This window comes from Carassius auratus, chromosome 26, assembly GCF_003368295.1.
Source record: "Carassius auratus strain Wakin chromosome 26, ASM336829v1, whole genome shotgun sequence".
NCBI lineage: Eukaryota > Metazoa > Chordata > Actinopteri > Cypriniformes > Cyprinidae > Carassius > Carassius auratus.
In genome coordinates, this window is record NC_039268.1 from 12314318 (window position 1) to 12342093 (window position 27776).

The 27776-nt window shown below is 34.9% G+C and overlaps 1 protein-coding gene across 3 annotated transcripts in view; it reads left to right on the forward strand.

The window, feature by feature from the left end:
* LOC113044349 (dystrophin) overlaps nucleotides 1-27776 on the forward strand; it is an 88182-nt gene that overhangs the window by 53194 nt on the left and 7212 nt on the right. For 2 of the 3 annotated variants that reach the window (XM_026204268.1, XM_026204269.1), the window contains exons 46-68: nucleotides 34-181; nucleotides 348-479; nucleotides 1395-1544; nucleotides 2144-2224; nucleotides 2419-2500; nucleotides 2632-2798; nucleotides 6034-6151; nucleotides 6592-6803; nucleotides 6939-7093; nucleotides 7322-7511; nucleotides 10287-10459; nucleotides 12688-12844; nucleotides 14594-14711; nucleotides 14797-15065; nucleotides 15259-15405; nucleotides 16447-16525; nucleotides 16709-16769; nucleotides 24029-24090; nucleotides 24676-24750; nucleotides 24860-25061; nucleotides 26412-26497; nucleotides 26858-27015; nucleotides 27112-27278. In XM_026204268.1, the coding sequence (XP_026060053.1) occupies nucleotides 34-181; nucleotides 348-479; nucleotides 1395-1544; nucleotides 2144-2224; nucleotides 2419-2500; nucleotides 2632-2798; nucleotides 6034-6151; nucleotides 6592-6803; nucleotides 6939-7093; nucleotides 7322-7511; nucleotides 10287-10459; nucleotides 12688-12844; nucleotides 14594-14711; nucleotides 14797-15065; nucleotides 15259-15405; nucleotides 16447-16525; nucleotides 16709-16769; nucleotides 24029-24090; nucleotides 24676-24750; nucleotides 24860-25061; nucleotides 26412-26497; nucleotides 26858-27015; nucleotides 27112-27278 (3189 nt within the window). Of the gene's footprint in view, nucleotides 1-33; nucleotides 182-347; nucleotides 480-1394; nucleotides 1545-2143; nucleotides 2225-2418; nucleotides 2501-2631; nucleotides 2799-6033; nucleotides 6152-6591; nucleotides 6804-6938; nucleotides 7094-7321; nucleotides 7512-10286; nucleotides 10460-12687; nucleotides 12845-14593; nucleotides 14712-14796; nucleotides 15066-15258; nucleotides 15406-16446; nucleotides 16526-16708; nucleotides 16770-20066; nucleotides 20401-24028; nucleotides 24091-24675; nucleotides 24751-24859; nucleotides 25062-26411; nucleotides 26498-26857; nucleotides 27016-27111; nucleotides 27279-27776 lie in introns of those variants that run through there. The other variant, XM_026204270.1, reaches the window with a different exon arrangement.

Here is a 27776-nt window from a genome sequence, read left to right on the forward strand (position 1 = left end):
GGAATGCATAAATATGGCTGCTGTGTGTTTTAGGTCTGCAGGGGCAAAAATTGTTCTTGCCGAGTTAAATGAAGACATGGGGGAGTTTCAGTCCTGGCTGGATGATGCAGAGGCTGTGGTTGCACTTCCTGTAGAAGCAGGTCACAAGGAACAGCTCAGTGCAACATTAGAAAAAGTGAAGGTAAAAATCACTTGCTTAAAAAGATACCACACATGGGGGGTGGGGAAATATAGCTTTTAGCTCCATATTAAAATATAAATTGTCCCATGAGGCAAATACCCAAAAATGAGTCACAAAGACTAGATAATTAGTGTGTGTGTGTGTGTGTGTGTGTGAAAATCTTCAGGCCCGGGTTGTGGATCTGCCGAGCAGGAAGCAAGTGCTTCATCAGATCAACAGCAAAGGCTCATCTCTCCCAGCTGATAAAGTCAAACCTCTGGAGAAACATCTAAAGGTTATCAACATGCGATGGGCCAAGGTAATCTAAATCGTTTCTTTCCTTCTCTTCTGTTTGACCTTTCTGGCCCCATTAAATTCAATGATATTGTGACCTTGGCATAATTACAGCCTAATGAGGGCATTATCATTGAATAGTCTGATTCAAGTAATTGTAGATGCGTAATAGCGTACCTCTAATACATTAAGATTCATCTCAAGTAAGCAAGTTGCATTTTACCCCATAATAGGTTTCTATTATTTTATTTGCATTCTTACATTATTTTCATGACAATTAAGCATACAGAATCTCCCCCTAAAATCACAGTAATTCCTCCAAACTGGTGATTTTTTTTTTCTTTTTAATTAACCTGAGGCTACTGTAATGCATTGAATCTTTACATATATTTGTTTATGTTAGCACAAGTTAAATGCATTTTTTTTATATGTTATATAAATACTGTGCTATTTTGTTGATACAGTGAAATTAATACGTTTGAAAATGTGATTACAGTGAAAAAATAATCCACTCAGAAATCGCTAGTAAATTCCACAATTAATTACAAAAACAGTAAGTAACACACAGTGAATTTTTTAAGTGGGAAGACTTTAAGTTCTTCTGTTGCAGTGTAATAGTAGGATATGTTTACCCTTTTTATATTTTGTTCAAGCAGTTATGTTGTTAAGACAGTGAAATTCTTATATTTTAAAATGTGACTTTATTGACTTGCAAATGCTGTTTGGGTTCAAATGTTTTTGTTTTTTTAAATCCCCCTTTTTATGTAAAAAATGTAAATGTCATGAAAACAACGCAAAAAGTGATAATGGTCCTAAAAATAAGCTTTCTGTTCTTTATGAAGAATTGGTGTAAAATATCACCTGGACATGTTCTAGAAAGATTGCCTCCTGCAGTGATTTACTGCAAAGAACTTTAAATGCTTCTTTCTCTATTCCAAAGGTGTCCACTGATCTTCCTGAGAAGCAGCGACAAATCGAGGATCTCCTGAGGGATTTGTCTCTGTACCAGGAACAGCTCTCCAAGCTCTCAATTTGGGCCTCCTCTACAAAGAATCATCTTGAGCAGTCCCCCACTGCAGTGGACCCGAAGGTAATCTCAGAGACGTGATCAAGCACATATGTAGAACACACTACCCAGAGTCCTGATTTGTCATAATACTGCTTTCTGTCTTATTTCAACTTTAGGCAATAATATTTAGCCTGGTGTAGTTTGTAGAGGCTTGTTGCTTATTTGATCCCTTCATTCATCAACAAGATGTTTCCAAAGATTAAGGAAACTTTAATGTTGCACTCTATTATAAAAGTCTGATTTAACTTTTTTAATGACCCAATATTATTTAACTGTCACCAACTCACTGGTCTTATTTTACACAATCTCTCAAATTTGTAGCTAGAGGTTTTTTAGATGACATAGACTGTCAATTTAATTAGACTCCAAATCTAGACACGGGTTTCGCTTCCCTAGACATGGAACTAATGGGTTCAGGAAATCATTTGTTCTTTCAGTTACTGAACTTATGAAAAAAATCTGTACATCTGTACTTATGTAGTTTTGAATTGTTTGTGGCTGGTTTACTCTGATTTTACTTACTTTTTTTTTTGTACCTTTTGATTTTGGAGTGACATATGACCTGGACTAGATTGCTCGTTTAATGAAGATTGTTGTTAATTTGTTTTTATTTTGTGTAGATTGAGGAGGATGTAAAGGAAAAGAAACCAGCAGTGGAAGCCATTTTGGCAAAAGAGAGACCACCATGCCAACCAGAGAAGGTGTTTAATCAACCGTGATATTATTAAATATGATCTCAGAAACACTATGACTATGATATTAGATTACTCTGCACACTTCCCAGTAGTATCTACCATCGCTGTACTGTAATGTAATATATCATACTATATTAGTCTATCAGCTTCATGGCATGAAACTTTATTTAATGCAATTCTCCTGGATTGATGTATTCCAGGGGCAGTTTGATGGCCTCAGTGCAGATTGGACATCCATTCAAGTTCTCCTTAAAGACTGGCGAGACAAATGTCAGCTCGCAGGTATGAAATCGCATAATGTGTGATGATTGAAGCTACAATAATATGCTATTAAAATTCACACACATCTCGTGTTGCTTATGTGATGTTGGACATCTGAAAGTCTGAACAAAAGATCATTTGTTACTTTCCAGCGGTAACTTTGACTGGTAGTGCAGCAGGAGATGCGGCCCTTGATAAATTCAATAAATCCTGGGCGGAGCTTGATGATTGGCTCAATCTTTTGGATCACATGGTCCAGACTCAGAGAGTAATGGTCGGAGATCTTGACGAGATCAACGAAATGACGGTGAAACTCAAGGTCAGATTGTGACTTTAGCTTGCAGCTCTTATTCCATTTCCACAGTAAAATACTTTGTTTACTGTCTTGCAGGGGCAACATTGAATCTTTTTCTCCATACTCCCTAAAGTAGCAAAGAGAATTTAGTTTAACCAAAAATGACCCTTAGAACTACACAGACTGTACAGTAAATGTTAATGACCTCTGTTATGATTGGCTAGCCTTTTCACATTTAAAATTAGCAGCAGACTAAACCTTATTATTATTAGTTAAGATATTCATTCAAGAAATATATTGTTCGATTGAGCTGCAAAAATCATTAAGATGAAGAACCTTGAAGTCTTAATGGAACAGCATTAAACATAGGCCATGAAATAAACAGAAAATGGTGTTTAAAAATGTAGTTGTGGTTGGTACATATTGTATTTGCGGGTGTGTGGGTATATGTGTTATATATATTAGGGGTGGGCATAGATTCATTTTAATCTCACTGTAATCTTGGAATTAATCTAGACTAATGTAGATTAAAATGGCTCATTTGAATTCTTCCGAAGGCATTCAGACTATGTGTGCTACCCAAATAAAACAATGACTAAAAGTAAAGTTAAATCTTTGAGAAGGGGTTTCTCAAGACAGGTGGTGCATTAGACCAGGGGCTCATCTTCTGTTTCCAAAATGCCTCACAAACTGCTTGAGAAAGCTGTAAACGAATTCCACATTGCACAAAGTGCAAACAACCTTAGGCCTGTTTCACAGATAATTCGTCTGTAGTGCGTATGCGTTTCGTATTTTTTTACGCACCCATGTTAACGGATTCCAGCGTACACGCGGTTGCGGTCCGTCAGTGTGTTCCAGGAGCGGTGTGTCTGCAGCAGTGTAGTGATCGTTTACGTAACGAGTAGCGGACTGCAAACGCATCCTGTGTGAAAGCACAATGAGAATGAGTCCGTGCTGCTTCAGCACCACATACGTAATGCACACGGAATGCATACGCACTGCAGACAGATTATGTTTGAAATAGGTGTACGTCTTGTCGAGGTTTCCATTGGGAAGCTTCTTTAAAAAAAAAAGTAATAATTTCCCTGAAGCAAACCCGGCGGCATCTTAGATGCATCCATGTTAGCACGTCACGTTTGATGTGGTAATTTCACAGTAGGCATACACACAGGTTTAAAGACTTGTCATCATAGCTCGCGTAGTATAGACCCAGCTCCAACCCAAATTTGAGAATAGATTAACGGCGATATTTTCTTTATCGCCCGATAAGAGTCTCACATTAATGCAGGACGTTAACGCAAATAACGGCCTACCACTAATATATATATATATATATATATATATATATATATATATATATATACACACACATATATTAGGGCTTGGCAAGTTAACGCATTATTATTGCGTTAACGCATTAATTGATTAAAGCCAACAATTATTTTATCGCACATTACTGCAGTTTTTTATATTTATAGAGATCTGTTGATCATTGTCTCCAGTGTTGGACACTAATGCATTACTTAGTAACACGTTACTGTAATTTGATTACTTTTTTAGTAACGGAGCAATTTAACACTTTAATAGTTTTTACAAAATAGTAATAGTGTATAGTTACAAGCCAATGTCTCTGCTGACAGAATGCAGTGTTTTATAATCTAGATTGTAAATGTAGCTACAGAAGAAGTAATATAAATAGTAATGTAACTAATTACTTTTGAAATAAAGTAAACAGTAACGTGATTACTTTTAAAAGGAGTAATCAGTAATCAGCGATTAGAAAAAAAAAGTTAATTAAATTTTCAGATTAACTTGCCCAACACTGACTGGCTCTGAATACACAAAGACAAACCATGGGTCACAGGAGGGGTGGGATGTTGATCAGTACTGCCTTGGGATAGGTGTCATCATGCGTCTCAATGAGAGCAATTAAGGGGGGTGGGAAGACTGCAGCAGAGCTCATACGAAGCTCTCACGACTTCATAAGTGGGAAATAGGAAGTTTCCGACAATAGCATGTGAAGACAGCAGAGAAATGCTCTTGCTCAGCACAGTGGAATGCATTGTTTTGTTGTCACACTAGACAAATGAACCAGGCTTTGGGGGTCAAACGCGCTTGAGCATGGTTAAAATTGCCTAGTGAGAGTACACACGTATTCTCCCGCATCACCACACACACACACGAGTCTCTACCCACCCGCACCTGCACTTGCCCATCAAGTGTTGTCCTGCACCACACTCTTCTGCATTATGTCCCATGATGGTGCAGGTCTCTAAGGTGCATGTTATAATGTTATGATTGAGGCTAATCCCCTGGCAGTTGCAAATAGCTTTGGTTTTATATTTAATTTGATTACATTCATGTTGTACATTGTACATTCATGTTTTGTTAATAATATAGCAATAATATTGTTAATTAATATAGAAGTACTTTTAAATGGAAAAATGCTGTTACACTACATTTGAATTCATTATTGAATTTTGTGCATAACTAATCACAGAAAAAATATGCGATTAATCATGCTTTAATTTTTTTTTTTTTTTGCGTTGCCCAGTACTAACGCACACACACACACACACACAATATTTAACTCAAACGGTTGCAGTCTATCAGTCTTATAATTTAAGTGGATGGGAATCACGGCTAAAACATTCAATAAAAAAAAAACACGTACAAAACCAAATTAAACCATCAGGCTTGTGACAATATTTTGATGTGTAAAGACATGAAAAGATCGGTCTGTGCAAGAAACTGAAGAGTATTTATGTTTTTACCTCTTTACACATCAATATACCATCAAGAGCCGCAGGGTTTAATTATATATATATATATTTTTCTGTATGTTTTATTGTTTTTTGTTTTTTTCTGTATGTTTTAGTTCTGATTCCCATCCACTTCCATTATAAGACTGATAGACTGCAACGGTTTCAGTTACAAATCTCAGTTTGTGTTCTACTGAAGAAACAAAGTCACCTACATCTTGGATGCCCTTAGGGTACACAGATAAACATCAAATTTTCATTTTTGGGTGAACTATCCCTTCACATGTTAAATTGTAATACTATTATTACTAATTACCAATATAATATAAAACTATAAACCAATATAATCTCCAGAAATACCACCAAAATATATTTAGCGTACTAACATATTACAAAAAATATACAGTATGGTTCTTTTACCTCACAGAGTGGCCTCATGAGACCACAAGATCCCACACAACTCTGTAGTAAAAGAATTCTCTGCTGTGATTTAACAGTCAACACTGCAAGACATGGAGCAAAGATGCCCACAGCTGAACAAACAAATCACTGCGGCTCAGAACCTGAAGAACAAAACCAATAACCCTGAGACACGGGCAACCATTACAGACCGCAGTAAGTCAGCTTGACCTCATCCATATCCATATTCTCTCTCAGCGATACACTGTATTTGTGGTGATAAGAAGGTTCTAACATTGTAACGGCTTGATGCAAAACTAAATCTCAGAAACAATGTCTTAACAGGCATCTCAAGGTCATACAGTGTTATAAGACAGCACAACTACAATATACTATTAGACAAAAGAGTTTAAGCATTTTTATGATGTAATATCTGGTGTAATATCTTGTTGCTCATACATTGTTGCTCAAAAAAAAATATATATTTCGTTAATAGCATTATATTTGGTTGTGTGTGGCATTGGTCTTTCAACCAACCAATAAATGAATTATTTATTCATTCAAAAAGAATTAATTTCATTTTATAGACCATTATATGAAGTATGTCTATGATTTTCAGACTTGTTCTTTAGAAACATTCTGTCTTTTATTTCAAGTTGAAAAATTACAGGCACACTGGGAAGATTCCCACACCAAGCTGACGGACAGGGTCCTTCAACTGCAGAACATGTACAAGGACTCCAGCGATTGGCTGGAGGCCAGAAAAAGGGTGGAGCCTCTCATTAAGAAAGCCAATGAAAAGCTGGAGGGTTGGAAAAAGGTTTCTCACAGTGCTGCTGGTTTGAAAGGCCAAAATGCAGATGTCAAGGTAATGTAGAATGAACACAATATCTATTTCATGACACAACGTAAGCGAGAAACAAGTGTGCTTGTGTTTCTTGAATGAACTGCAGATGAACACATGTGATTTGATTACTACAAATGCTGTATTATTATATTGCAGCAACTTTCCAAGGATATCCAGCAGTGGCAAGTTCAGATGAATGTCACCAATGAGCTGGCAAACAAACTACTGACCCTTTATGCAGACGATGACACAAGCAAAGTTAAACAAATGACGGAGAGCATGAATTTAGCTTGGGCCAACATGAAAAAGCGGTGAGCTTCTATTTAAATCTTTGATTTTTCAGTATCACCAACCAGTGGAATGACATATAATAACATTCTCCCTGAAAGAAAGTATTTGTGGTATTATTGAGTCTGAAAATAAAGCACTTCTGACACAGTGAGGGTGCATAAGAGGTTATTTCAAGGTGCAATTCTTGCTTTCAGGATAATTGTGTTTAACCTTGTTTCTGTTTAATAATGAAGTAATTTCCCTTTCAGTGCAGGGGACAAGGAGGCAGATCTGGAAGCCGGACTGCGACAGTTACAGCATTTCTACTTGGACCTGGAGAAATTCCTTAATTGGCTAACTGAAGCAGAAACCACAGCCAATGTCTTACAAGATGCCACGTTTAAGGAGGGACTTCTGGAAAACCCTGCCACAGTGCGGCATTTACTTGAGCAATGGCAGGTAAGTGGTATTTCCAAATCACGGCAATTTTCTCTCTTTGTTTAAAAAGAATTTAGGCACCCTGTTCCAGCTCCAGTCCAGGTTTTACATTTCCTGCTACCCACACGCTTTGATGAGACAAACCTTACTCCAGGCTTTCCAGTTTGTTTGTTTTTTTTTTCTGTCAGTACTCTTAAACATAAAATGTTTTTGAATTACCCCCAGAGATTTTAAGTTATTATTTCAGTAATTTAACAACACATTTGAATATTTACGGTTCTCCAATAATAATAATTTTAATCATTTTACTAATTTAATGCTATTAGCAGTAGTAGTATGTTTTAACTTTTATTTATAAAATAAGGCTAAAAATAAAGACAGAAATAAACAGTTGTAAATTATAATAATAGTAAAACACATTTGAATGTTTATGGTTTTGCAATATCAATTTAATTACTAATTACTAACTAATACTATTACTAATAATAATAAGTTGAAATTGTGATTATTATTAGTAGTAGAATCATTTAACTATTCGAAAAATAATTATAAAAATAAACAAATTTTATATATTTATATAATATATATATATATATATATATATATATATATATATATATATATATATATATATATATATATATATTATAAAAATCTATTATAGTTGTAAATGACAATAATTAAAAATTACATTTGAAGATTCTCTGATTTTTAATAATAATAATAATAATAATTTTAATCATTATTATTAGTATTTTTTTACTCTGTATTATTAGTAACTGTTTCAACTATTTAAAAAAATATATAAAATAAAGAAATTAGAAATGTACTGTAAAATAATTTTATAATTATATTAATGCACTGTGTGCTTCACTGTGAAACATGCAGCACATTAGACTATACAGTTCATTCACTGAATTGAAGCCTATTATTTAATAACCGCATCATGCAGACCCATTTATTTATTTAAGTTTTACATTCAATATAATAAATTAGCTTTTCATCAACTCACAAACACCTTGCAGTTTCATCATGAACCCCATTTTGGAAACCTCAGTGTTCATTCCTTAGAGAAAATTTGCACTAACTTACTTATCCGGTTTTAATATCACAGACAACTGTGACCAACATAAATAAAAATATAAGTTTACAATCACACTTTTCTAAAACATTCTATGACGTTATCCGCATGCAGCTTTTCTGCATTAAAATACAGATAAGACAGCATTCGTCCTTAGATTTAAACAGCATAGTGTTTAATGTGGTGCTGTTTTTCTGGGGTTTTAGGACATAGACACGACAACAGTATTACTGAAGAGTAATAAGAGTAAAAAACTCCATTGCCATTATCAGCTCTCAGGAGTTTAAGTGTTATTTATTAGGAAAGCGGAGTAAACTGACGGGTCCATTGTCCAGGTCGCCCGCCGCTCACTGGTATGGGAGATATGTGCCTTTGGCAACGGTGCAGAGACGCAGTTAAATATGAAGAGGCAGACAAAGACGTGGGCTATTAAGAGAAGCCTCTGTTCTCCCAGAAAACCAGCTCTGACCCATTCCTCGCTCGCAGTGCCCACTCGCGCCTCAAACAACAGGGCCAGTGTGCCTCCGCCACTGGCATTCTGCAGCTCGTTTCACATCACATGTAGACACATGGTCGCAGAATACATTTCCTCGCTCTCATCCTCACGGTGTCCCTTTCTCCCTCGCTTGTGCCTCGCGTCAGACACGTCCACATGGTGGGGAATTAAAGGATCGTCTGCTGCAGACAGTCAGACGGGCTGTTTTCAAATCAATTGATGTCGCTCGTTCACTGGATATGTTGCACAGGAAGACGTATCATGTTAAGGTTTGATCCTCACTGTCAGCTTCACGGTTGCTTCGTGACTTTGGATTTGTTTGGCTTGCATCATGACTTTGAATGAAGTTGGTTTGTGTGATCTCAAATTATGGGAACAAACACTTAAAATGTTGTCAGAGAAAATGCATGAAACTTGTTGGTTTCTTAGACATATTCTCAGATAATGAGGAAAAAAAAGTATTTGAATGTTTCAATACGTGGTGATTTGTGGAATATGGTGATACAATAGATTTCCATTTAAAGCACATGAATTTTGAAATGCTGCTGAGTTACGTTACTACTAAAATACATAATATATGTCTAAAATTGCAATTTTTAATTAATGAGATTAGTGATAACATTTGAAACTATTATTGATTTTGTCTTTAAATCAATATCATGAGTTTAAGGTATATATTATATTATATTATATTATATAATTTTATATTATAATTTATTATATTATATCATATCTTATAATATTATATCATACAATTTTATCTTATTTAGTTCAAATTGATGTTCTAAATGACTAAAACAAGAATAAAATCTAATAAAAATGTATAGACATATTTAAAAAAGGTATCAAATACAAATGATAAAACAAAATTACTAAAAATGTAAAATTAAAATGACAATGCAAAATACAAAAATTAAAACTAATTAATAAACATATTTTTAAAACTGTAATATCTCAATGATACTTAAATAACACTTATTTTTACTTTATATTATGCAGTGGAATGTAATGCAAGTGTTCCCATTTTTAATAATTTATAAGTTATAACATTACTATTACTGTGGCATGTTATATTCGATTAGAGCAAAACATGTTCCAAAAGTATATCTTGTTAGTATGCACACAGTAGATCAGGAGAAGTCAAATAGACTCTTTCTTTATCTCTAATCACATGGTGAACTGTAACTTGGATGTCTGTGATCTCTTTTAATCCTTGCAGGATCTCCAGGCAGAGATTGATGCCCACCGGGAGATGTACCATTCATTAGATGAAAATGGACAGCGTATCGTGTCATCTCTGGAGGGAACAGACAATGCCGTGGTGCTACAAAAACGGCTTGATGACATGGGACATCGGTGGCATGAGTTGTGTAACAAAGTTATGAGTATAAGGTAAGACAAATTAATCATCTATATTTAATCTAGGAAAATTCACACTGAGGAGAACCGGGCTTTGAAAAATAATGTGGTCATATATAACCCCCAGGCCTGCGTAATACTATGTGCAAACCAATGCATTTATTTGACTTTAAATATAAAGTATAAGCTGGCATATTTTTACTTCTACTTGCAAGGCATTACTAACACTTAGGGTTCCCTAACATTAAATATTATTATTTGACATGTTATTTGCCTGGATCATTTGCATTACTGAAATTAATGATCAATGAATGATTATTTTTGAGTGTGTATATATATATATATATATATATATATATATATATATATATATATATATATATATATATATATATATATATGTATATGTATATATATATATATATATGTATGCTAGAAATATTACTATTATTTAGTAGAATGTATGTTATACTGCTACTACTGTTGAAAAAATTAATAAAACTTTTTTTTAAAGAAATAAAACACACAATATTTCTTCCATGTTTTAATTTTAATAGAAAATCCTCTTTATTTACCAAAAAAATTTGTGTTGTGCTTTGGTACCGAAATTGGTACAGAGAACTATGGATTTTCACTGGTATCGGTACCGAATACTGAAATTTTGGTACCTTGACAACACTAGCTATGAGAATCATTAAACATGGCATGTAGTTTCCCTTATGTATTAAAGCTTTAATCAGGATAAAACTGTATATCAAAAGCTAACAGAAGCAATAGCATTTACAAATAACAGTGTATCTAAGTATGAGACAGCAGCAACTACAACATCTAACTATCATTAAAAGCTATGCTTACACGGTTTCTGCACAATCCTCTTCAATAATATCCTCTGCTTCTAAGTCGGGCTCAAACTGATAAGCGATATTAACAACGGTATTGTTTACAATACAACCGCAGCACATGCCACAGAGGTGAGAGGCAGGACATGTAGACGTGCACTAGAGGCGGTTTAGCCAATCACAACGCACTTTGCTAGCTAACCAATGAGAGCCCATCACCTATTTCTGAGGAAGCAGGAAATGATCAAAATGAAAAATAATGTTTTTTTTGTTTTTTTTTTTAAAAAAAGAAGCATTAACACTTGTTAGACTGCATCCCATAAACACAATCAAGCCTAGAAAATGTCCCTTATGCTCACCAAGGCTGCATTTATGTGCTAAAAAATACAGTAAAACACCAATATAGTAAAATAGTATTACAATTAAAAATAACTTTGTCTATCGTAATATTTTCAAATGTAATTACATTTTACATTTAAAATTTAATATTGTTATTTACAACTATATTATATTTGTCTGTATATTGATCATTTATGTATCTTAATATTATAATATTATTAGTTAAAACACTAGGTAACACTTTAGAATAGGCAACACTTGTTAACTATTAACTACAACATTTCTCTCAATACATTCTTAATTTGCTGCTTATTAATATTTAGTAAGGTAGTTGTTAGGTTTAGGTACTGGGTAAGATTAGGGATGTAGAATAAGGTCAAGTAGAATAAGACATTAATATTATCTTAATTACTAATACAAGGCTAATATTCTAGTAATGTGCATGCTAATAAGCAATTAATAGGTGTTACCTATTCTAAAGTGTTGCCAAACACTACTACTACTACTTAATTATAATTATGTATAATTTTATTATTATCATTACTAAAGACCAACAAACTTTTAAAAGTGTCCTTAAATTAATATCGTTTACATTCATAACATATTACTACTAATAATAATAATCATAATTAAAATTGAGTATTTTTATATTCATTCACAAAATATAAAACCCATAAACTTCCAAAAGTGTAATAAGTTATAATTTACAGCTAATATATTGCTGTCTTATTTTAATAATTATTTTAATAATTCATGTAAAAATCTTTTAGTTTTGCTTTCAAGTCTGCAATTTTTATCCAGACAGAATCTGTTATACTTCTGAATTCATGATGTTTGAATGCAAATTGAGTTCCTTTAGTAATAAAAAGCAACTTCTAGAATCTGCCTTGTTAGAAGAAAGAGCTGGTAAAAGCTTTTTTAATGTTCATGCATATTCAAATACAAGATTCAAAGATTTCTCGAATCTCCCCCTTTATCCAGTTCTTCCTTTGTAAAATTCAGTTGCGGTCTGACAGTATGGTGCTCTCTAGTGGTGTTTGTAACTTGACAGTGTCGCATCTCACCATCCATTCGTCTCCTCAGGCCCTATCTGGATGCAGGTGTGGATCAGTGGAAACACTTGCACATGTCCTTACAAGAGCTGCTCAACTGGCTGCAGCTGAAGAGGGAGGAGCTAGAAAAGCAAAAGCCAGTAGGGGGCGATGTGCCGACCGTGCACCAACAACTACTTACGCACAAGGTGAGTCCAGGACGCATCCTCTTTGCCCCTCACTGAAAGCATGAGGAATGACGTTTCAAGACGTGATTTATGCACTCTGTCTTTTGTTGCGCCCAAGTGTGATCATTATCGGAGTCTGTTCTTGTTAAATATTTAAACAGATGGAGATGATATCTTGCGTAGGAGAGGTGCAAAGTCTCTTGTCTTTTTGCATGGTTGTGCGGACCAATTAACATCTGCTGATGGCCATCAGCTGTCAGGGGCTGCTGTAAACAGGATACGGTCGTGGAGTTGTTAATGTAGGGAGCTTAGTGAGCATGAGTCACTTTCACACTCTTCAGGTGCAGTTAACTGGGAAGTAAACTGGCGTGTGTGTAAGAGCTGCAAAGAAAGTCTCAGCACAAATTGAATTGAACAAAGTTTTTGCAAACTGTTAAATAAATTGAGCAAATGAAAACCTAGAATTTATTTTCCCACTCTTATTTGGAAATAAAGTTTGAAAACAGAAACGTGGTGTACATTTTGCATATTAAATATATGGTGTTGAACTAAGGTTCATAAAAGGTCGCATTTTTTGTGTCTGTTGAGAAACAGGACTCTGTTTGGATGATTTTAAAATCATAACTTGAACAAACATGAGGTTTTTATTTCAATTGTATTCAATTTTGCAGTCCCGTAATTTCACTTGTATTTGCTGTTGTAGTGCTGTGTTTATGGAAAAAAGAGCATTATAAATAAAATGCATTATTATTAATATCATTACCTAGACTTGTGGACTTCATGTAACTCAAATGTTGCTGTAATTCATGTAAAAGTGACAATTATCAATTCAACTTTCCTTTCAAATAATATAATTAAGAATAATATATTTTATTACAATTAGAAAAATGCAAAACAGAAACATTTTCACAAATAATAAAATAATAATCATCAACTTTCTTTTATATCTTACAGATATTATTATATATTTTATTGTAATGGTAGAGATAATATAATTTTTAAGTTTTGTTTGCTCATAAAAACAATAATGAATGAAATGCGTCCACTGAAAGTGTCCCATGGGATTTTTGTTATTTTAGGATTATTTATATAATATTATAGTATTCATAAAAAAAAAAAAAAAAATTATATTCTGTTTTAATTTTGTCATGTTTAATCATTTCTTAATATTTCTATTTAGCTTTATTTTGATCTCAGTTTTAGTAATGTTAGTATTTAAACATTATATTTTTTTTTTTATATATATTTTTGTTGTTTTAGGTAACAACACTGGCGTGCAACATCTGCATTATTTTAGCACCTGGTTTTTTGAAGGAATTATGCATATCATTTTATGATATAGAAACAGTTAGTGACAGTTTGTATTGTTTGTATTGCATGGAAATGTGCCCAGAAATATGGCTGAAAGATCTGAGCAGTACAATTTTTTACACAAGGATCACTAAAAAATGTACGCAAACATTGTAAACCGTACTGTGTTAATTGCATCCTGCTGTATTGATATTTGTGAATTCAGTGTATTCTATAATGAGCCCTATTTGCATAGGAAGTAGGCATGTTTGCCCAGGAAGGAATGACAATGGATTAATTTAAATATGCATGAGGCATCTCTATAGCAGCACAAAAAGCACCTGGTTAAGTGTGACTGCAGGGGGTGTACAGTATGTGAAAAAGATGCAGGTTTTCGCATATGTGCTAAAGTTGCAGAAATATTCATCCCCTCCTTATGACATACAGTACTGTTGATAGCAAGTCCTCATGCTTTCATAGAGCTTCAGAAGGGAATTGGGTGCCAAAGAACCAGTAATCAATGGAACGCTGGACAATGCTAAAACCTTCATCGCTGAGATTCCTCGTGAAGGTCTGAAACAGAGGCCTGGACAAAAGGGTACGAAATCTCTCCTTACACTTACGCCCAGTACAAGAAATTCCAGATGCTATAACCTGTATTATACTTATTGTTTGCCACCCAGATGTAAGTCCTGAAGAGAGGGTTCAAAATGTGGGCCGCATATTGCGTAAAGAAGTGGAGGATGTAACGGTGCGATGGAAGAATCTGGGTGCAGCTAGCGTCGACTGGCAGCAACAGCTGGAACTGGCCATGGAAAGGCTGATGGAGCTCCAGGATGCCCAGGATCAGCTGGACTTCAAGCTGCGGCAGGCTGAGACCGTGAAGAATTCTTGGAAGCCTGTTGGGGACCTGCTCATAGATGATTTGCAAAACCACATCGAAAGAGTAAAGGTTGGTGTCCTCCTCTCATGGTACAATTTAGAAGTGATAAGAACGTTTTAAATATGTCCTGTGGCAATACCATGGTATTACTTGAAGCACCTTGGAGTAACATGTTTATACCATGATATATATATATATATATATATATATATATATTTAGCATTTTAGCCAAAAGGCATCAATATTTTATGTATTTTCCCAGGTGTTCCAGGAGGAGACAGCTCCCATCCAGGATAATGTAAATCAGGTGAACCAACTGGCTTCCACATTTAGACCACCTGACATTCAACTTTCTCCAGACAACCTGAGCAGAATTGATGACCTCAACATGAGGTGGAGGCTCCTGCAGGTATCCATCATTGTTCTTCTTATTTAAAGTCAATGTAAATTCAATGTATTTTCAAGCAAAAGGCCATGTTTAACAAGAAAAGAGGGACTTGATTTGATCCATTTGGAACTGATTGAGTGTCCCATGCCTATATGGAGCGATTATGCCAAAACAATGCCTAAATAGCTATTTGGCTATTGGTTAACATGATCAAGTAGCCAACATGGGCTTAGTGACATCAGCAGAAAGGACTGTTGTTTCAAATGAAAAGCGAGGTGTTACATTTTGAGGTTTACATGGACAAACTAGTATTCATTTGGAAGAACATGCACCAGTTAATTGTTGAGAATAAAGTTAGAAAACAGTAGTTTTGATTTCATGTTACATTTTAAATAAAATTCATTCCAATGGACCAACTATCTATAAATCTAGTCAGGTCAGAGATTAAGTTTCTGAAACAAAAAGAGTCAAAAAATACGTTTCAATCTTTGGGAAGATGTAGAAAGGTGTAGATGTCAGCAATAGATGCAACAAGCAGATCACAAAAATGATCCGTCCTTCAGACATTTGACAAAGGACACAGAAAGGCATTATTTAATAAATGGAAGTAGGATGGAAACATAATAACAATCCTGATGAAATATTCTAAAGAAAAAAATGTTTTGTATAATAGGTTTCTTTTAAAATGGTTTTATTGTCCATTGCTGTCATTGTTTCCTTCTGTGAGTGTTGTTATTGTCAATCAAAACTTATAAAAATCATTTCCGTTAATTGAAATACTGAAAAACTTTTCGAAAACCTAAAATAAAATAAAAATAGTAACTCAAAAACGTAAACTTAAAAATGTTGCCTTGGCAGCTACATGAAGCTACAACATGACTAAAACTGGGAAAAATCAAGAACTTAATAGAACTGTTTAATTAAATCGACAAAATGAAATCAGAAAAGTTTAAATTAAAATGAAAACTCAAGCTAATTCAAAATGTTATAAATAATAAAATCATACTAAAATTGCAGCTATTAATTCTAGTCCCCCTTTTCTGTCTGTTGTGTGGTTTTTAGATCTCCATCGAGGAACATCTGACCCAGCTGACCACAGTCTATAAGGACTTGGGGCCGCAGTCTCAGGATTTCTTACATGGTGAGAGTTTTTGTTGTTCCTTTTTGCAATATTATGTACTGAAATGTCATTACATTGTACTTATAAACCAATCCAGTGTATTTAGTTGTCAAGTCAGTTACTGTACATAAAATGTGTCATGTACCAAATGAAGAAGTGTTAGAAATTAAGGTAACATGAATGGGTTTTCTTTTCTGCACACAGCGTCCGTTGAAAGCCCTCTTGAACGCTCTATTTCGCCCAACAATGTGCCCTACTATATCAAGTAAGTCTTCCCAAACTCAGCCCACATGTTGAAGTCAGACACATTCAAGGTCCACACTGAATTAACAAATTGAATTTTGAACACTATGAAAGCTCCCTGACTAAGAAATATATCACAGCTGGCGGCAGACTACAAAAGAAAAGTGATTTTCCATGACCTTTTTTCCGAACAGAGATATCACCCTGGAAAATTTGTGCAGAATAATCTGAGATGATAAATTAGGCTCTGCCAATGCATGTAGCAGCATGCATCACAGCTAAGAACTTGTGCGCACAGATGACTGAGTGAGCAAGTCTCAGAAATACTGTTCTTCGTATTAAACCAGGAAGTTTGCCAGTTTCCATTTAAATGTTCTATACTTTACATAAAAATGCAAATAGAAATGTTGCATTCATACAGATAACCAATCATATATTTTTGCTCTTTGTAATAAGTGATACATAAATTTGTGTAGTTATAAATCTAAACAGCGTACAGGTAAAATGACTGGTGAATATTATTATTTATTTTTGCAATGTAGAAATGCTTTTCAAAGTTTCTAGAATTAATTTAATGTCAGAGCAATCTCATCCAAGGTCAAAATATACCTATATTCAAACATGTATAAAAGCATGTATATTATTTGAGCCTATAGGTTAGTGGTGAGTTATTAAATGAAGCATTTTCTCCCTAAATAGTACCTGTGAGAAAAAGTTGTTAGTAGCTCAACAAATGGTGATAGCAAGTTTTACATCAAAATGCAGGATATATTACAGTATATTCTGTATTTCAATCCTGATGGCTTATTTATGAATGTGTCAATAATGTTTTGCAAAATAAGGCCTTATTGAATTGTTCAAAAATGTCAGTATATGCCCCGACATGCAGAGCTTAGAAGTTATGTTCCATAGCTATATGATATAGATTCTTCTTGTTCCAGTAGATACTATAGCAGACATCCTGCAATATAATTATGAGTATTGCTTTCACTTCTATCTGACTTTTCTTTGCCTAGAGGAAAACTTACACTGGCACATCTCATCCCACTTGTCTGGCTTACAAGTTACAATAACCTACATACAATAATGTTCGAAGTTTAGGATCAGTAAGATATTCTAAAGAAATGAATAGTTTTATTCATCAAAGTTGCATTAAATTGATCAAAAGTGACAATAAAAGTGATTCATAATGTGGCAAAAGATTTGTGTTTCAAATAAATGCTGTTCTTTTGAACTTTGTCCTCATAAAAGAAGATTGAAAAAAATCTATCACTGTTTTCACAAAAATATTAGGCAGTACAACGGTTTCCGACATTGATAATAATGAGAAATGTTTCTTGAGCATCAATTTGGAATATTAGAATGATTTCTGAAGTATCATGTGACACTGAAGATTGGGGTAACCACTGCCTAAATTTCAACTTTGTCCTACAAGGATTATTTTCATTAAAAATATATATCAACATACACAAGTTATTCTAAATTATTTAAAAAAAAACAATATTACTGTATTTTTGATAACATAAATGCAGCCTTGGTGAGCATAAGAGTCTTCTTCTGAAAAATTCTTAATAGTAAAAAAACTCTTATTGACACCACACTCCTGGACATTAGTGCACATAGGCTTATAATAAGAGTCATTCCAGCATGGAGATGTCATCACTTGTGTGGCTTAAAATCTATATCATCCTCAGAAATGGTCATGTGATTATGTGGTTAACAGATCAGTTCGAAACAACCAAGCTGAAACCCCCCAGCATGTAATACATGTAATTACTCACTCGCTTGGCATATAGTATTTCATTCAATCTTTACAGAATACAAATTCAGGGCAGCATTTATGCTCATGGCAGTGCATGAATCTGAATTCAAGTAGGGGAGAACTGACTCTTAATGATGCTGTCATAGATTATGAATGTCATTAATGCAGGTCAAGCAGAGCAGTACTTGCAGTCAGATTTCCAGCCTATTGCATATGATAAGCTGCAGGACAATAAAGGGGATCACTTTATAATAACTTTAATAAGTCATCAACAAACATTAACGCTTAACAGTTCAGTAATTCATTCACTCATTTATATGAAATATACGTATGAATCCAAGTTTCGTGACAATTATATATATGTACAGTGATGATCTAAATGTTCATTAATGTCAGTAATGAAAGTTATTATGAAAAGTGTTATCCAATGAAATATTTTAACCATAAACTTTTTATAGGCTTTTTACTCATACACTTCATGAACTCCATCCCATCCAATACATTAAGCAAACTAAGCAAATTATTGCATATTATGTGGATCACAATTTACTTAGAATTTATGCAAAGCCTAATAAAATGAGGTTCCAGCACTGTAGCACCAGCTTTTGTCAGAGAATAAATAACCCATCTAGCTCTCTGGGGACAAGACCGTAAATACTGATCATTTCCACATGAGCGGTTGTGTCTCAAATCCCAGTGAACTGCCTGCCTTACCTAGAAATTTATTTATTTTTTTAAATCATAGATATGTTTGAATATTGGATCCAGACATTATTAATTTGTTTGTTTATTTATTTCACAAAGACTATTTAATTCAAGAATGGTGACCATAGGCTAAGGTTTTTTTCTCTCAGACGTCTGATCTGAGCATTATGGAAATCATCAGAATGTTAATATTTAATTCAAGCATACCTCATGATTAATGGCGAGATTGCAGTTGATTAGGCTTTTTGAGCATTTTATTGCATGAAGAGTGTTCAAACGTTGCATTGAACAATTTGGCAAATCCCGGTAACACTCGAACGTGGAATTTATCATAATAGGAGCATTAGAACATTCCATTAAAACATTTTAGGCATCATGTTTTAACTATTTTCACATAATGTTAGATTCGAACGTTCGACGATGTGATTCGCCAAATAGTTGAGTGCAGTGTTCAACACTCCTGCAACATTCCATTCATTCACATATTTTCATCGTAGATTGTTAATTGAGCATTTTTTTGACCATCATAGTCCAACTTTAAATTTTTTTCGACCATTTGATTTTAGCTTCTTCCGTTTTATTGGTTCGATTTTTATTGCTTCACGTTATTGCACGTTTGATTACATTATGGAAACCATCAGTACATTTGAATGATTTATTCGAGCATTTTAAGCATCAGCCTCTAGTTTAAACGGTTAATTAAGCATTTGTTATATCATTTTAAAGTTCAGAAGATCACTTGAGTAGGCGTTCGAACATTGCACGGACAACTAGTCGAATCACACCAGCGCGTTTGAACCGACTGCATAATAGGCGCGTTACATTCCAGCATTTTAAGAATCTGTATTTTGTCGGATTTCTTTATTTAAACGATTTCCAAAGCGATACCCTAAAATGCGGTCTAGGTAGGCGGCATGCTAGGTTTTAAGGCACAGCCTGTAGTGAGCGAGAGAGAGAGAGAATGAGTTAGAGGGGGAAGGGAGCTGGAGGAAAAGCTCCTCCTCGTCTGAGCCACTCTGGCTGAGGGAGATCGCAGGGAAGTCGGATGCTTTTTCCCCTGTAGAGTGGGAACACCGCGGAGGTGATTCGCCCCAAACAGTCGTCGAGTCGAGTCGTCGGGATTTTAAAAATACACACTTTGGATTCGCCGATTACTGAGAGGCGAGATGAGGGAGAACTTGAGAAAGTAAGTGCAGTGCAGACCCAAATAAATGTCGGCTCGTGCGAGTAGAGGACGCCGAGGAGTTTTGCATTCGCCCATCTGCCGTATAGCCGCTGCTTCTTTGCTGTTCTCGTTTTCTTTAACGTTACAGCTTAGCAGGTGCTTGTTCGGGTTTTACATGGAGCCAGGGCAGCCGGGGATGTCCTCGTATTAGCTAAATGCCCGTTCAGCGCTTGATTCGTTTATTTTTCCAATGCAAAACACATCGATAGTTCCTGATGTTCCTGCTGTGCCTTTCTTGCAGCATGCAGATTGATAAACCTAAAGCGGCGTTCATATTGTCATGTATGTGTTTGAGCTGTATTTGATTGGAAATCCTTATGTTGATAGCGAGGCTTGGCCTTTCAGACTCCTCCATATTCGTGTGCTTTCAATAAGTTAACGTTACGCCACACAGAAGATCACTGTTTTGGTTTTAACCACATACTTACGACTGCGTTTGCATTCAACCATAACCAGGAGCCACAATTAGAGATGTCTACGTGATGGGTGTTTGTGTGGGTACCCTGTGCTGTTAGATGCATGCATGCATGTATGTAGGTGGGCATTCCTCCTCCTTGTCCAAACCCACATTACTGCTATACTTCCGCTCATGCACAGCTTTGAGATGTGCAGGTATGGAGATCTCAGTGGGAAAATTGCCATCAGGCCATTGGCATGCTCTACCGAGACTACCTGAAACTAGAGGGCGCTGCCAGATACTGACAGAGAGCTGCCTGTGGTGCCCAAACATTGTGTAGGGTAGTTTTCAAACTTTTTGATGTCAAAGATTTTCCATTCCTAAAATATGAAGACGGATAGACCTATATATTATGATGTGTACAGAAACTTATTATACCTCTTCAGAAGAAATATTAAGCATGATATAGACATCATGTTTCCTAAATGCATTTTAATTATTTAATTGGCTTTTGTTGAGTCATTGTACTACATGTTGTTGATGTTTTTGTAATTATACATACACTACCATTCAAACGTTTGGGGTCAGTAAGTTTTGTTTTTATTATTATTAATACTTTAGAATCTGAATAGCTTCTAGTGCTTTTATTCAGATGAGATTTTTTTCTTTTTTAATTGATCCAAAGTGACAGTAAGGTTTTTGCATTGTTAAATGTTAATCTTTTTTTGTTTACTTTCTACTCATCAAAGAATCAGTTTCCACTAAAATGTTAAGTAGATTCATCAGGATATTAGGATGATATCTGAAGAATCATTTGACACCAGAGAAATTCACAATTCAGCATTGCCATCAAAAGAATAAATGACATTTTAAAATATGAAAACCATTATTTGATTTCATTTTTTTAAAGTGCATGCTTAATAGTGAGCATAAGACTTTTATTAAACAAAAACATCTTGCCGACCCTAAAATATTGATTTGTAGTTTATTATGTAGCCTACTATGTGATATGTTCTATTTCTCTGTATTTAGCTGACAGCTTTTTTCTATGAAATTTCAAACCTGAGAAGACATAGATAGATAGGGCTATTTTAGTTTTATTTGTACAGGTATAGAACTTTTCACAAAGAATACTGTTTTAAAGCAGGCAATCTAGATTTATTTATGTATAACAAACTATTATTAAATGTGTGCATAATGCATTTGTTGTCGTAACAAATCTAAAGTATTTTTTCCTTTCTGTTAAAAGTGACTGTGAGGAGAACAAATTAATAGTTATATGCATGGCATCAATCTATGCATTTTGATGAATTCAGAGCAGTTCATAAGGCCATTCACACGAGTTCAGTCTGATTTCATGTGTTTATTTAAAAACTGCTGAAATGATTTCACGATTGAGTTTAAGGAGCTAGAAGGCTTACATTAGTCTCACTGTTGTAAACCGGCTAGTAAACCTATACAGTGTATTACTCTAATATTTATTAAATTTGAGTATAGCAATATGTGTATTAGAAATATAATTTCTATTGTTAGTTCAGATAAATGTTTCACAGGGGTTCCAGGTTAGCAGTATACCTAACAAAGATTGCTATGGTACTTTTTTAGTGGCCCATTTTAAAAGTGATTCCACGCCATAATGTTTGCATTTCAGAGACACTGGTGTTTTTTGCAACCCCTTTTTTTAAAATCCTTTCATACTTTCATTCCGACCTCTTTGACTTTTTCCAAAAATATTTCTTCTGAAAAACAATGCTTGGAAGTTCACTTTCATCTCATTTTTGTTGGTGGTTGGAACCCCAGTTTGTGTTTCTTCCTACTAAAAGCACTGTAGGGTCTGGGTATAATTTATTAGTTTTGAAGTTTCTCGAGCTTATTAGAATTCTGCTGAGCTGCTTGGCTGGCTTCAACCCAAAATCACAAAAACATCCCGGTCCATAGCAACACTTCAAAACAAGGCATCTCAGTAGTGTAAATTGCATTTCCACTAATGGATTCATTTAGAGCCCTTGTAACAAAACAGGCACTGTTGTGAATGTAGAAATCGAAACTCTTTTCTTTTACGATTTATACAAAGACGACCCAGTACAATAACTCGGATGCTCAGAGCTATTCCCATGGATCTAAACAATGGACTTCAAACTGTTTATTCATGGGAAATATCAGATAAAGTGAGTTGCGAGATGAGTTTTTGACTCTAAGTTCCAACAGTCTTTAAATGTTTTCAGTCACTGCCAAATGAACATGCTGCAGGAGCACTATTAATTGGGATAAGTTGCAGTTTAGTGAGTTTCATGAACATGCCCACAATTCTTTGCGTAACTTTGTTTAGTTTTGGCACATTGCCTATTCAGTCTTCTTTACTCAAGAGACCTTAACCTCTGGCATAATGTGACAAAATGTTTGTTTTTTAAAAACATATGCATTATATTGCTAGGGAAAACACATTACAACATAAAAGTCCCTTTCAACTCGTTTTTTTTTTTCATTTCCTTAAAGGCATCTTTCACTCAAAAATGAAAGATCTGTCATTTTTTCATGTGGGACTTTTTTTCCATGGAACATAAAAGGGATGTTTTTGAAGAACATTCTGATAATTATTTTCAATATAATGAAAGTGAAATAGAAATGGAGGCTATAAAGTATGTAACAGCATGACGGTATCCTAGAATTGCTACAGTTGTTTTCCATATGGACCGATTTTATGATATGTTTATGCTGCCATTTTTTTTCGCATTACCACCCCATTTTTCATTTACTTCCACTGTACTGAAAATAATGGCCAGGCAAGAGTATTCTTTTAAATTCACATTCTGTCTTCCACAAAATAACACAAGTAACAACATGAGGATGAGTAAATAAACTACAGTTAGTATGTTTTTAGCCATTGTCATGATAATCTGACATTATTGGATTTCTTAAAAGCATCTGAGTATCTGTTGAAGATGAAGAGTATAACTTGGGTATTCTTGAGTTTGAAGACTACACAGATTTATTGTTTGATGTAAAATGACTCAAGGCCTCGTCTTAATTTGTATCACCCTAGATGGATGACACTGTCTCTAGCACTAAATATGAGTCATAAGCACATTTATGGATGTTGTATAGCATCATTTGGTATTTATTATAAAGTATGTTTTTTTCAGACAGAGGTAGGCTAGTGTTTATTGTATTTAATCATGTTTTTGCTTTCAGTCACCAGACCCAAACAACATGTTGGGACCACCCAAAGATGGCAGAACTGTACCAGTCATTAGGTACGCCTGATTCAGATCTGATGTGCATATGGCTGAACTGAATATTAATAGTCATTTCATTATCAATTTTTTAATACTGTTGTCATGCAAAACTGTTAATGGAAATATTCATGTGGGATTTTATTGTATATTAAAATGTTTTCGTAATTATTCAGCAAGGATGTAATAAGTGTATATTTAGCGTTTTCATGTTTACTCTTGGCAACAGTGGCTGTAAAATAATGATTAATGTAAAATCATGTTATAAATAATACTATTGGTGTACAGAAAATTGAAAGGCTGAACCATATTTCTCAAGTCTAATTTGAAGTAGTTATACCTCCCACTTTTGCAGTGTTTGAATCTATGTGGTAGCATAATTGCCCTTGAATAAAATGTCAGATTGTTAGATGAAACATGTTTGATCAGTGTACTTAAAATGCAGAAAATAATTGAATGAAACTAGCTTGATGTTTCTGCTGCCTGTTTTTCAGAACACAACAAATAAGATCATAATTAGAAATTGTCAAATGCTGTGTTGAGACTGTGACAGTAATGAAATGTTGCATGACCGGTTTGCTAAAATGAACATTTGCCACTAAACAGCGGATCTCAACAACGTCCGGTTCTCGGCATACAGGACGGCGATGAAGCTCAGACGAATGCAGAAAGCGCTCTGCTGTAAGTCCACAATATGCCTTTTTTCAGTTTGATGGAGAGCTAAAATATTCCTCCTTTTGTCTAAAACCAAGAAACAGCATTGCAACACTTTTTTTTTTTTTGTGCACAGTGGATCTTCTGGGCATGTCTGCAGCCTGTGAGGCCTTTGAGCAGCACAATCTGAAACAGAACGAACAATTCATGGACATCATGCAAGTGATCAACTGTCTGACCAGCATCTACGACCGCATGGAGCAGCAGCACAGCAGCCTGGTTAATGTGCCTCTGTGTGTGGATATGTGTCTCAACTGGCTGCTCAACGTTTATGATACGTATGTTCAACCATATTTTATTATTTGTTAACCAATAGCTCAAGTTCAAATTGTATCATTCATTCCATGTCATTCCAAATCATGACATGCTGTCTTCTGTGCAAAGTAAACAGAGAGATATTTTGAAGAATGTCCTTGCTGCACTGCATCATTAAAATTCATGAATGAAAGAAGGTCGTGTGAGGTTGTAGCAACATGAGGTTGAGTAAATGATGACAGCGTTTTACATTTGGGGTGAACTAATCCATTAAATCTTTGAACATATGAGTCAGAGAGCATCAGCTGGAGTTGAAGTCAGTTCTCAGCATGTTTCTTCGTAGGATCACACTGAGCCATAAATCATGCAGTGTTTGTACATGGAGGTGGTAGATTCCACAGAAGACCCCCTGTCTGCCCCCCAGAGTAAACCCAGAGAAAAGCATTGGAGTTGTTTTCATTCTAAGTCTTGCAAAGCTGTTATTTAAAGAAGATGGGGTGTTGACATGGTATCTGTGCGTCCTTAAAAACTCTTAAATTTATTTTTAAAGCCTTAAAAGTCTTAAATGGTATAAATAATGAAGTTGTCATTTTAAGAGGTTTTAAGGTTCAATTTCAAAAGGCCATGATTTAATGTTTCAAAGTCAAAATGTGGCGCCATTCTTCAGGCTCACGGTTTCAATAAATACAGTGCATTAATGCTACCGTTGAAGAATTATGACTTTTTACTCTTTTGTGTTTGATTTGAAAGATGTTGTAGGAAAGCGTCCCTCTGCACCACCCCATCACAGAAAGAAAAGACTAAAACTATATTTAACATATTCAGTATATAGATTTTACTAGTGTCTAAACAATACTTTTTTAAAGCACATTATTACCATATCTGCAAAATCTAATTTAAATCATCCTCTAATTAGTATGTATTGATATGGTAGTACATAAACCATTTTAAATACAGACTGAATAAAGCGTGTTTTGATTATTTTAAACTTTTTGCTGATATAAATGGCATTAAATCCTCATTAAGTAAGTGCCCCAGCCTGTTTAATTATATAAAAGAGAATACACTTTTTTTTAATCACGGGTTTGTTCTGTGTTGGACGTATGATATTAATTGTATTTTTTTTTGTGCGAAAAACACGTCTTAATGTCTTGAATTTGATTTGAAAAACCCTTCCTGTACCCTGGGTGCACAAAAAAAAAAAAAACATTAAACAATATCTTTAACAGCAGTACTGTATATTTTACCAACTTATGGTGCAGAAACATTGAGAGTACTTTGTTTCTGATCTTTATCTGCAGAACAGAGAGCAAATGACGGTCTTGCTTTAGTCATTTGTCCCCATCTTATTTTTTTTTTATTTTTTACTGCAGAGGACGAGCCGGAAAGATTCGTACCCTATCCTTCAAAACAGGAATAATCTGTTTGTGCAAAGCTCACCTTGAAGATAAGTACAGATGTAAGTTTTTCTGCTTCTCTTATGTGCTTCTTTCTTTCTGTTCTGTCTGTAAGCCATAGTAAGAGCCAAGATATTCACTTGGTTTATGGAGCTGTACTGCTAGCGGTTTACAGCTCTCTCAGGTGTTTTACGTGCCTTGTAGTATGATGTCATTGTTTGCTTGTTAATAGCACTGCTGTAGTAAACACAGTTGTAAAGCTTTGGAGTTTGCTCGTTTCGAGTATATAACACGAGGTGTAATACAACAGCTGCTCAGAAATAAATGTTTACCCACCTAGCAACCGCACAGCAATTGATGGCTTTTAGATCAAGTGTTTTAGTTACACTTCAGAGTGAGAAATTTCTTCCTGTACTCTCTAGTTTTATTCCGAGAGGTGGCCAGTGCCACAGGCTTCTGTGACCAGCGGCGCCTCGGCCTCCTTCTGCACGACGCCATTCAGATCCCCAGACAGCTGGGTGAGGTGGCGTCTTTCGGAGGGAGCAATATCGAGCCCAGCGTGCGCAGCTGCTTTCAGTTTGTAAGTAACCACCGTCTTCATTCATGAACAGGTTACTGTGGAATAAGCACTTTTTCTGCGTTTCCTGAGTTGATCTTCTTTCGCTCTGATATGAAGGCCAATAACAAACCAGAGCTTGAGGCTTCAGTCTTCCTGGACTGGATGCGTTTAGAACCTCAGTCGATGGTTTGGCTTCCTGTCCTTCACCGTGTGGCGGCCGCTGAGACAGCAAAGCACCAGGCTAAATGCAACATTTGTAAGGAATGTCCTATTATTGGCTTCAGGTATGGACCTTTTCTTTAGTGCTATTATTCAGAATGACTGATTCGGCCTCAGGTGCTTTAAAAGTATCAGCAGTTTTTGTGTGTGTGTGCATTATTAAGCATTGCACCAAACTTCAAGGCAGACTTTGAAAAAGAATAACTTGGTCTGTTTTGAGGCTTGGAAAGCTGCACTGTTTTTTTTCTCATTATTATTGGTGGGAGAACACTGTAGTTCTAGTTCTTTGCATAAAGTATTTTCATGTATTCCACTTTGAATTCAGCATGATATCAACATGACCCTATTTACTTTCTTCCATGTCTTATGAAGCATTAGTTTGTCTTTTCGTGAGATTTTTTGACTGTTTAACAAATTTTTCAATCGAATTTCCAATGAATAAGATCATGGATAGCATGGGAAAACAATGCTAAAAATTATAAAAGGCATCTATATACACTGCTTTGCATTGTTAGAATAGAAAAGTTATCAGATTGATCAAAATGTTAAAAAAAAATATAGAG